Source organism: Hemicordylus capensis, chromosome 3 (assembly GCF_027244095.1).
Source record: "Hemicordylus capensis ecotype Gifberg chromosome 3, rHemCap1.1.pri, whole genome shotgun sequence".
Classification (NCBI taxonomy): Eukaryota; Metazoa; Chordata; class Lepidosauria; order Squamata; family Cordylidae; genus Hemicordylus; species Hemicordylus capensis.
The window spans coordinates 14035707-14047800 of NC_069659.1; the positions used below are offsets into that span (position 1 = coordinate 14035707).

Here is a 12094-nt window from a genome sequence, read left to right on the forward strand (position 1 = left end):
TTTCCTGTTGGAACAATCTGTTTTCCTGTTGGAACAATCCTTGGCCTAGCTACAGCCTAGAACCAGCGAGTTCCCTTGGATGGGTGAAAGGCCCAGCTGGGATAAAGTACACGTTCCTGGCTGGCACACTCCTCTACCCCTCCAGTGATGTCTCACACATAACAGGTCTTCACTATTCTTCCAGTGGGGGACACATTGACCAAAACAAAACCTTCCGCGTGAGAGCCATTTCTCACTGTGCTGACCTCTGCCCAGTACTGCATCGTTTGGTGCTGGGAGGGCCTTTTAAGAGAGATGGAACCCTCCCTTAAGAGCTCTGTGGGGAAGGTGCTGGAAAGGGCTACACTTCCCAGAATTCTGCGCACACCTTCCAAGATGGTGCAGGCGTCAAGAGGGCTCCGTTTCCCCAAAAGGAGTCCCGCCAGCATTTGGCAAAGTGCCAGTGGGAATGGTTGCCTCCACCTAGTGCCAGGGGGACTGTGTGGAATCTTCCACTTTGGCCAAAGCTCGGCACAGGCCCAATAAGCCATTAGTCAGGGAGCCACACTTAGGGATGAAACACTGTGCTTCCGGGCCTTACAGTGAAGAAGACTGGGAGAGGAGACTGGAGAGAGCTCTTGAAACCTGGCAGGCATGCAGGAAGACAGGCACACAAGAGGAGGTGGGATCCATAGGAAGATGTTGCAGGCTTGTTGCATAAGCAGTCTCCATATGGCAGCCGTAGCACACCGGTATGGGGAACTCTTACTGTTGTGCAGTCATCCAATCACGTTCCATGGGTTAAGACAGGGAAGAAGATAGGAAGCTGCCATATACTGAGTCAGACCATTGGTCTATCTAGCTCAGTATTGTCTTCACAAACTGGCAGCGGCTTCTCCAAGGCTGCAGGCAGGAATCTCTTTCAGCCTTATCTTGGAAAAGCCAGGGAGGGAACTTGGTACCTTCTGTTCTTCCCAGAGCGGCTCCATCCCCTGAGGGGAATATCTTACAATGCTCACACTTCAAGTCTCCCATTCATATGCAACCAGAGTGGACCCTGCTTAGCTAAGGGGACAAGTCATGCTTGCTACCACAAGACCAGCTCTCCTCTCCTTTGTAGCTGGGGGTGATGGGAATTGTAGTCCAGCGACATCTGGAGTACCACAGTTTGGGAACCCCTGGGTTAAATAAGCAATGAGATCTTCAAAAGGCTTTGGGGAAACAGGATTCTTGTGCTCAGGGGTTGGTCTCTAGGTAAGGCACTGGGAGAGTGAAAAGACGATCCGCCACCACCCGTGTGAGACAAAAGAAACGGGATCATTTTTGCTGCAAGATTCATTTACATGTGCCATGTTGTAGTGGCCATTGGCAGGGGAGGCTGGGGGAAAGTGCAAAGATGGGGAAAGCTCTGGGAGGAACTAGGTATGTGCATGAACTAGTTTGTGTACTCCTAGGAGGCAGAGGGGTTCTTTTAAGGGGCAGGGGGAGCCCTATCACTTCCCCCCCCAACGGTGCTCTCCCCAAAACCACTGGTGTAGGGCTGCAGCGTACCTCCTTGCAGCCCTGATAAGTGTCGAACCGGAAGTGGCCGGCCCACATGTGGATGAGCGTCAGCCACTTCCGGTACAATGCTGACCAGGGCTGCAAGGAGGTATGCTGCAGCCCCGTGCCAGTGGTTTTGGGGAGAGCGCCGGCAGGGGAAAAGCAGCGGGGTAGGTAAGGCCTGCCCCTTAAAGGAACCCCTGCCACCAAAGCAGCTAAAATGCTGGACTTTCAAACCGGTTTGGCGCTGTGTAAAAGGAGCACTGAACCAGTTCGTGCACTTCCCTAGGAGGAATGATAGTCCCTAGGTATCTCTGTGCTTTCCCCCAGCCTACTCACATTCTTTCCCAGCCTTCCTTGCATGTCTCCCTGCCCGACCCAAAGACCCTCCCAGCATTCCCTGCACCCGCCCAGCCTCCCGTGCATCAGTGCTGGGTCTGGAATTAAAGACCCCACCCCTCCAACCACTGAGGCAATTATCTGGGACCAGCTGCCTCCACATGGTGGGAGCCCTACTGGGCCTTCTGGGATGTCTAAAAGCCCAGCCCTAGTAGCTTCCTTAGATTTTTGACTTGGATTTCAGTTTGGAGACCTTCTACAGAAAAAAAAAGATGGGATAAAAACTGCACCTCATAGGGTCATAAATACTACCAGTATTTCATCTGGCTGAGGTAATCCCCCATGATAGCTTTGCCTTGGACTCAGCCGTGGACTGAGTTGGCTCCAGTTGGCTGCGGGATGAAATGAATGGAGCTGCCCAAGTGCCATTTATTTCAGGGTGCCTCTGCAGGCATTGGCAGGTGGGAGCCACCCCCTTGCAATGTGGCCTCATGGAGCTGAACCTGCATGTGAATGCCACCATGTCAGGACTGGGACTAAGCAAAGGGGTCTTTCCCACACCACTGCGACCCCAAAACGAGGAAGGGCACCAATACAGAATGCAGGCCGGCAGGAAGAAATCAGTGGGAATTTCAGAACCTTATACTGCACACAGAACATCATATTGCACACAATATAGCTGCATGTTATATTGCACATAGTTCAGATGCATGTAAGACTTTGGAGATCAGCGTCTCACCATAAGAAGCCTGTCGCCAACTTGCAACCTCCCGTCCTTCTGGGCTGCCCCTCCATCGATAATTTTGGTAACATAAATGCTGTTGTCTCCAGGAATGTGCTGATTCCCCACACCTCCTGCAATGCTGAACCCCAGACCTAGGGAAGAAAAGAAAAGGAGAAATTCCATTGAAATTACTAAAAGAACAATAAGGCCAAAAAAGGTGACTCATCTTTTCAAGAGTAGTTCTGTTCAGGACACTACATTTAGAAACACATTTTAGGCTCAGCTTAATCAACCTCAGAAAGAAGAGAGTTCCTTCCTTTACCGTGGAAGAGTCACTTATCTGTGCCCTTAAAAATAATGTTTCATTTATTGGGGATGGGTCCAGAGCTCAGTGGTAGAGTATCTGCTTCGCTTGCAGAAGGTCCCTGGTTTAATCCCTGGCATTTCCAGGCAGGGCTGGGAGAAATTTTTGTCTGAAATCTTGGAGAAGCTGTTGCCAGTCAATGTAGACAGTACTAAGCTAGATGCATCAATGACAGGACTCAGTATAAGGAACAAAACTCTTCTTAATACAAAACATAAAAGCTATAAATATATAAAGGCATAACTATAAATGCATAAAATGTGCCAAGTGAAGTATAAAGACAATATAAGAAAGCAAAATGGAAATTCGTGTAGCACTATAGATTCCACATTTCATAATCCTTCACCAGTGTGGAACAGAAGCTATCCAAAAAGGTATTTTTCATATAGATAACACAAGGCTTTTGATGTTGTGGATGTTAAACCCCTTTAAATAATAAGTTGGGCACAAATCAAAGCAATATTACAATGTGTACAAAATTTAACATTATAGAAGAGCCCTTTAAAAATTACTTAACAACTTACAGCCATTGTATATATCTATAAAAAATCCTCCTTCCATATGACCAATAGCTAGTGTTAAAAAATCCTTGCTCAAATATTAGTCTCTCTGAAAGCAGAGGGGGAAAAACAGCACTTACTTGGTGGTGGTGGTGGTGAAGCTTTTTAAAAAGACGAGCAGCAGTTGTACCTTATGTGGTATACCCACCGTAGTGAAGATTTATATGGTAATCTCTTGTGAATGCCCAGAAATGACTAGTTTTGCTAACAGTTGTCACTGATGCTCTTAAATAGCTATCCAAAAAGCTCTCCTTCTTAAAGAAACATATCCTTAAATAGTATTACAAAAAACCTGTGAAATCCATCTTATTTAAACCCAAAGGAGACATGATTTGGGTAGGATACAACCGTTACTTTCTCTTTTGCAATAACACTATTTGTACATTCGTTCTAGAATATCTCTGTGGTATAACTTCGTCCATTATCAAAGCAACGAAGTCTCTGTAGTCATGACGAGCTGCATGTGTCTATTTCACTTTCGTATATTGTCTTTATACTTTAGCTTGGCACATTTTATGCAGTTTAGCTCTCCATCTCATGCTTCGTGGCACCTTCCTTGTTCCCTGCCTCTTCACACCCTCCAGTTCCTACTTGGGCTTTGGCAGCCTGTTCTGCTGTAACTCACATCCCATGAGCTGAAGTTGGACACCCAGCCTTGTCTGATTTGACTGACAGTGACTCACCAAGATCTTAGGCAGATATTCCGAGTTACCATAGATCCATCTAGCTCAGTCCTATCTACACTGACTGACAGTTGCGCTTCAAGGTTTCTGAGGGAGGACCTTCCCAGCCCTACCTGAAGATGCCAGGGATTGAACCCGGGGCCTGAAAAGCAGATATCTACCTAATTCAGTGTGGCCAAAACCTAAGGGGTATACTCGTGAGTCAAATGGGCCATAACCCAAAATTTGGCTTTAAAAAAGCCAAATCTGGCAACAGAGCTCTGAACTATGGCCTCTTCTTCACCCCCGCCCCCATTCTTCCTGACACCCACTAGCTGAGATCCTTGTAGCTGGAAATACTCAGGATGGAACCAGAAACCCTCAGTATGTGTTCTGTCACTAAGTAATGGGCCTTCTTCTGCTAGTGATGGCAGCAACTGCTTAAATATTAGAAAGGCTTAATTATTAGAAATTTGTTGCATAACAGACAAGGGGGCTTCCTGGTTCACAGAAAATGTCATTTTCCATCTCCATGAAAATGGAGATGGTCTGGAATCAATTCAGGGGAGAAAGAATAGGCTTTCCACCACAGACTTTTTATTTCATGGTTATTCTCTTCACAGAGAAGGAAAATCAAAATATTATGGCTTAATTAAGGACAGTCACTTCAGAGAGAGAGAGAGAGAGAGAGAATATATATAAATAAATAAATATAAATAAATTCTGGCTAGCAGGCTGTTTAACATAAAGTGTCGTCTCCTTTCCAGTTGAGGAAACTGATAACTTTTCATATTCAAGAGAGATTTCTCCCCAATAAAAAGTGCAGATGGTGTTCTAGCATTCTAAAGGTCCAGAGTACTTGAGGGATTTGATCACAACAGGGCATGTGCTAGACTCCGCAGAGCCTTCTGCCCTTGCTTCTCTTGGCTGGCGTGCGAGCGCGCGAGCACACACACACACACACACAGAAAGAAAGCAGCTGCAGCATTGAAGCTGTTTCCCTAATGTGTGATCCCATGCAGCTGGGAGGTGTGTGTCTGAATGAGGCAACAATATGGGGAGAGCCAATCACAGGAGTCCTTCTACGAATGGGCACCTTTCAACCCCTGCTAACTAGGCAAAGGGGCACCTTTAATAGTGGTGATTCTCTTTATTTAGCAGGGGGAGAGTAACTGGCCCTGTCCACCCCCAGGACAGTACCCCCCCTCCAGTGACTGTTGCTGGTGTCTATCTTGTGTTTCTTTTTAGACTGTGAGCCCTTTGGGGACAAGGATCCATCTTATTTCTCTATTATTTCTCTATGTAGTGTCTCTTTGGACACTTTTGTTTAAAAGTGGTATCTAGATATTTGTTTGTTGTTGTTCTAGGGAGAGAAGTTGCCAGTTAGAGCTGGCCCACCCGCTAGGCTAACTAGGCAGTCACCTTGGGTGGCAAGCAAAGATGGCTTGTGATAGACCTGGTCACAAATTGTCCCCATGGGCAGATGGGAGAGAGTGAGGTAATGGGACAGGCAGAAGCAAGAGAGTACCTCGTTGCCCGTCCGTTGCTCTCCTTGCCGCCACAGGCTGTCCCCTCCTGCCACTGTCACATTTCTCATTGTCATTATAGCATGCCCAACAGGAGACGTGTGGGCAAAGGGGTATGGGGCACCTGCTTCGCCTGGGGGGCAGGGGGCAACCCTTGGGACAGCCCTGTTGCCAATCACTTTGGGAAGACCTGTGTGATTGATTCTCCCCGTGTGAATGCTTAATTTACAGACACTCCTCAAAGGGGTGGAATTGTAGCACGCTGGGCTGGCATCACAACAGAAAGAGAGAAGGGGACCCTTGACAAATATAAAATTGGGAACATAACTCCACCCTCTTCAATGATGGCCATCGACATTTTGCTGCTTGCAGCAAGGACAATATACGATGCCACCTCAACATCCTCAGGACATGTTGCCAAGGCAGATTTATTTATTTATTTTTATTTATTAAAACATTTCTATACCGCCCAAAACTTATGTCTCTGGGCGGTTTACAACAGAATAAAAACAAAGTGAAACATTTGTTAAAATAAAAATGGGAGGGGGGGGGATACACACATTACAATAATTTAAAATTTTCAAAACAATACTTTTTTATTTATTTAAACTGTAGATGCTCCCTACAGCCAGGTGGTGGCTGCCGGGGAGTTCCTAGCTCAAGTCGGGAGATGGGGGAGAAGAGGTGCCCTCCATCAGGGTGAGGAAGGGCAGTGACTATAGATGGCAGGGTGGCATCTGTGGGGTGCCCACTTGCTGCCCCCTATATCCTTCCCTGCCACTGTGCCTGAGGTAACTGCCTCGCTTTTCCTCATAGAAAGGCCAGCCCTGACTCTCTTCTCTGTCAAGCAGGAGAGAGGCAAGAGCAATAATGGAAAAGGACCTTCACGGGGGAAAATGGACTATTCCACACTCCAGTAAGAGACAGTTTGAGGTGCACAAGTTTACAAAGGGCTCGGTGTCACAAAACAACACCTTCAGGGGAAACACTCGGGTGTTTGGCTGTGTCAGCTCACTCTAAATTAGCAAGATGTCCAGTTTGGCAGATGACACCAAGCTACGCAGGGTGGTGAAATCTCAAACAGATTCTGAGGAGCTCTGAAAGGATCTCTGATGCCCCTGAATGCCAGCTGCATGGGAGCTATGGCACAGGAAAGGGGACATGCCTTCGCCTCCTGGTTGAGACTTCCCAGAAGGATCTAGTGGGCCACTGTGAGTAACGGGATGCTAGGCTAGAGAGGCCATGGGCCCATTCCAGCAAGTCTCTCACGGCGTTCTTACACAAATGTTAAATGGCTGCAGTGATGTGGAAAGAATGATAGTTAGTGTGTGTAAACTGCTCCCAGGCTCATGAACATATTTTAGTTTATTTTTTGTTAAATGTATATACCACCTTGCATACAAATCCCAAGGGAGTTCACAACATATATCTTAAAAGCAACTATAAAATCTATAAACATCAAAAATACGCAACTAGAAAGAAAGAGAAAAAGAAAGAAGAGGGGAGGGGAGGAGAGGAGAGGAGGTCTCCCCATACCACTTAACGGACAAAGGCTGAGTAAACAGTCAAGGAACATGGAAGGCTTTTGGGAGTAGGGCAGCCCTTTCATGAGGCAGGGTTAGGCAGTCGCCTCAGGTGCAGGAATGAAAAGAGGCACAGAGGCCCCCACAATTCCACACAAGAACATTATTTATTTATTTAAATATGTTTCTATGCCGCCTACTACCAAAGTCTCAAGGCAGTTAACAAGTAAAATCAGCCAAAAAATTGAAACCAAAACATGTAAAAGTCATTTCAAACCATTTCAAACCAAGAGACAGTAACATTCACTGAAAAACCTGGCTGAACAGGTACATAGGAACATAGGAAGCTGCCATATACTGAGTCAGACCATTGGTCTATCTAGCTCAGTATTGTCTTCACAGACTGGCAGCGGCTTCTCCAAGGTTGCAGGCAGAAATCTCTCTTAGCCCTATCTTGGAGAAGCCAGGGAGGGAACTTCAAACCTTCTGCTCTTCCCAGAGCGGCTTCATCCCCTGAGGGAATATCTGACAGTGCTCACACTTCTAGTCTCCCTTTCATATGCAACCAGGGCGGACCCTGATTAGCTTATGGGGACAAGTCACGCTTGCTACCACAAGACCAGCTCTCCTCTCCTTGTACATCTTCAGTTGTATTTCTAAAAGCCATCAGGAATAGAACAGCTCTAATTTCAACAGGCAGTGTGTTCTACAGCCCTGGGGCAAGTACAGGGAAGGCTTGTCCCTGAGTCGCCCCCAGGTGAGCTGGTGGCACCTTCAGACAAACCTCCTTTGGTGATCTTAATAGGTGGCAGGCTTTTGAAGAAGGCATTCTTTTGAATACCCTGGACCCAAGCCATTAAGGGCTTTATAGGTAATAACCAGCAATTTGTATTTTGCCCGGAAACCTATTGGCAGCTAGTGTAGTTCTTTCAGAAAAGGAGCAATCTGGTATCTTCGGAACATCCTGGAGACAAACCTGGCAGCAGCATTCTGCACCAAATGCAGTTTCTGGACTACATACAAAGGCAGTCTCACATGGAGCACATTGCAGTAGTCAAGCCTGGAGGTTGTCAGCATGTACACCACTGCTTTAAGGTCATTCTTTTATTGATTGATTGATTGTTAAATTTTTATACCGCCTTTCATTAAAAACAATCCCAAGACGGTTTACAAAAGTTAAAAAACATACAATACATACATACATTCCCTCAAGTGATACAAATGAAGGACTGAAATCCCAAATCGGTGATTGCACAGCAGTGCCAGATCATCATTGGTCAAAAAGGTGTCATAAAAAGGTCCAATCAGAAGTCTGAGTTAAAAGCCCAATCCATAAAAGACCTGATGAGAAGGGTTTTGGGCCACAGGTGTATAAAAAGGGGCTGACTTTTGGCCAGGTAGTTGATGCATCCAGAAAAAAGTCAGCACAGAAGGCAGAGGATCAGAACAACCCAGCAGAGAAGCAAGAGAGCTTCAAGAATAGCAGCTAAGAGGGATGGGAGAAGTAGGGATGTGCACGGAACTGGGCGGGGGAAGTTTGAAAGCAGGTGTGTGTGTTGACTTTAAGGGCCGGGAAGGGTACACCCACCCCTACCTCCGCTTTCTCCCCGCCGGCGCTCCACCAGAAAAGGGTCCGTCGGCGCGGCAGCGTACCTCACTGCCGCCAGGGGCGGAGCCACCATTGGGCCAACGGGTTCAAAGAACGTTTACCAGCATCTGACCAGTCAGGGGCCACGAGATCAGCCCTGACACGCCTCCTACATCTGACGTCAGACATGGGGAGGCAAGTTTAGCTCCCGAGCGGGGGCCGCGCGGCCCCTTCGGGAGCTAAACAAAGGCTGGCGCTGTGTCCGCATTCTCTTCCAGGAAAGGCACAGTTGGCGTATCAGCTAGAGCTGATACAAAGCACTCCTGGCCATCACCTCCACTTGAGGTATCAGAGAGAGTGTTGGATCCAGAAATACTCCCAAACTGCACACTTGTTCCTTCTGGAAGGGTGAGCCAGCAGATATATCCCATCTCCTGAACTGCAGCTCCCTTATTTGGATTCAGTTCAGTTTGTTATCCTGCATCCAGCTCATTACTGCTTCCAGACAGATATTTAGGGAAGGTATGCCATTTCCTGATGACCTTGACATGCAGAAATAGATTTGGGTGTCACCAGCATACTAATAACACCCTGCATCAAATCCCCTGATGATTTTCCTCAGTGGTTTCATGTAGATGCTAAAAAGCATTGGAGACAAGATGGAATATAATATAAATATACAATATAAAAGCTTTTGTTTTGCAGAGCAACAGTTGCCAAGCAACACCATTTGAAATCTACCCAAGAGGTATGAGTGGATCCACAGTAAAATAGTGCATTCTACTCCCAACCCCCTCAGCCGGTTCAGAAGGATACAATGGCCGATGGTATTGAAAGCCACCGAGAGATCGAGAAGGACTAACAGAGTCACACACTTTCTGTCAGTTCCCAGCTGGAGATCATCCATCAGGCTAAGACAGTCTCCAACACATAACCTGCCTGAAAGCTGGTTTGGAATGGGTCTAGATCAGGCCTGCTCCTTTGCCCCCACCCCAGCTGTTTATGGACTACAACTCCCATAATCCCCAGCCACAGTGATCAATAGCCAGGGATAATGGGAGTTGTAGGCCAACATCTGCAGGAGGGCCGAAGCTGAGCAGCCCTGGTCTAGATAATCTGTTTCATCTCAGACTGTTGTGAAAATGAACATGCAGTTCATTTCCCTTACCTCAGCCCTCTGGGGTGTGTCTCTTCTGTCTTCTCTTCCTCCTACCAACACAAACTATGAATGTCTTTGGCTGGGCTGGTGGCATTGTGTGGGAGGGCATCTGTGCCACTGATGCTGCCTCAGCAGCCATGTTCCCTGTAACAAGGATTCCCAGATGTTGTCGACTACAACTCCCAGAATCCCCAGCCAAAGGCCATTGCAACTGGGATTGCTGGGAGTTATAGTCAACAACAAGCAGCATGGCTTGAGAATACTTATTCATTCCCTAGATGGGGAGGGCACTATCCTTTGCAGCAAAATGTCCTGGACCACCTCCGACTGGGAGAGTAGTCCAAAACCTGGGGGAAATAACCAAGAAGGCCCTGTCCTGTGTGCATGGCATTTGAGCCTCCTTCAACACCAACACATGGAATGGAGCCACCTATGATGCTCTTATTAGGTGGGCAGATACATTTGGGAGCACTGAGTCCTCCAGATATCCAGGGTCCAAACCATTAAGGGCTTATGGGCAGACAGTGCTGCTCTTTTCAAAACCAGAGTAATATGGTCCAAAAGGTAGTTGATCTTGAGACTACATAGGAACTGTAGCAATTTAGATGCCTTTTATGGACAAGTGAGAATCTTGAAGACACAATTGTTGGAAAGGGGTTATCTAATACGAGTTATCAATATGGCTTTTTATAGGGCAAAAGGTTTGGATTGTGAAAAACTGCTTATTTCTAAGAACAAGAAAGAAGCATGCAATAGGATGATCATCCCTATCACTTATGACACATATTCCAGTGACATACAATTAATATTGATAAAGTATTGGTATTCATTACAAGAGATACCAGGATGTTAGGAACAGCCCATGTTTGTACATAAAAGAAGTGCCAATTTGAAAGACATTTTAGTACACAGTGACCTGTCCACTGGACTTCTGAAAAATACCATATTGACAAATTGAGATGATATTAATGGGCAATTCAAGTGTGGCCATTGTGCAGTTTGTGACAGTTGTGTAAGAAGCAAGGCATTTCTGTACCCCCAAGATTGGAGAATATATCAGATTAGAGGTTTTATGAACTGCAGCAGCAAAGATGTTATATACATTATACAATGTCTCTGTGAATTGCTATATGTTGGTATGACTACAAGACAAATAAGAACAAGAATAACAGAACGTAAGAGCTATATTAGAAATAAGAAAATACAAGCACTTTTTTGTATTTTTTGTAAATACAAAGTCTATTTTGTTTAATACACAATCGTAGCCCAAACTGATAAGCATATCCAGCGAAAACCCGTAGAGTTGGAATTTTATTTTAACAAGACGCTACCAGGTAGAATCAAAATTGTCAGTTAATACCAAGGGGGCAAGTCCAGATTGAGAAAAGACTAATTTTAACCAAAATGTCTATTAAAGTCTATCAAACAACGTATTTCTGACACTGATTTACAGTCAGAAGTTGCCAAAATCCCCAAAAGTGTTTACCTTGGAGATCAGCATTTTAACACAAAACCCGCTGCATACCTAAGTAATATTTCCTTTCCCAAGTTTAGGCGGGCGCTATGTTTAGCTCGATTAAATGCGCTCCCTACAGCAGTGCGGTTTAGGGGGGTTCCTTATGCATCCCGACTTTGCCCTTGTGGGTCTGGCGATATTGAGACTACTGAACATGTTATTTTACATTGTGACCTCTACAAGAATTATCGAACAACACTTATTTGGCCTTATCTTGTGATGTTTCCTGGTTATTCAGATGAGTCTCTCTTAAAAATTTTATTGTCAAATTTTAATTATAAATATTCCAATACAGTGGCTAAATTTTGTTATATCTTATGTAAATTACGTTCTGTTGTGTGTGATAATTTTCTGGTCAATGACCGAAATAAAGGATGATGACGATGATGATGAGAGGAGATGGAAACATCTCTCTCTCCCTATTATTCATTATGTAGCTGATTTTTTTAAAAAAATCGTCCTCAGGGGAAATCTTTTCCCAATCCTGCTGCCTCGGATCCTTTAACTGGGGATTGAATCAGGGATCCTCTGCATGCAGAGCACACCCTCAGCCACTGAGCTATAGGCTCACAGAAGGCACAGGCCGAATTCTCTAATGCAGACAATATTTGA

General features: G+C 45.7%; 1 protein-coding gene across 28 annotated transcripts in view; it reads right to left on the reverse strand.

Moving 5' to 3' along the window:
- DLG2 (discs large MAGUK scaffold protein 2) overlaps positions 1-12094 on the reverse strand; it is a 1429269-nt gene that overhangs the window by 350620 nt on the left and 1066555 nt on the right. For 27 of the 28 annotated variants that reach the window (XR_008318273.1, XR_008318272.1, XM_053304274.1 and 24 more), the window contains one exon: positions 2600-2736. Coding sequence is in view for 26 of the 28 variants with exons in the window: in XM_053304274.1 (XP_053160249.1) it covers positions 2600-2736 (137 nt within the window). In the remaining 2 variants the exon portion in view is untranslated. Of the gene's footprint in view, positions 1-2599; positions 2737-3588; positions 3697-12094 lie in introns of those variants that run through there. The other variant, XM_053304298.1, reaches the window with a different exon arrangement.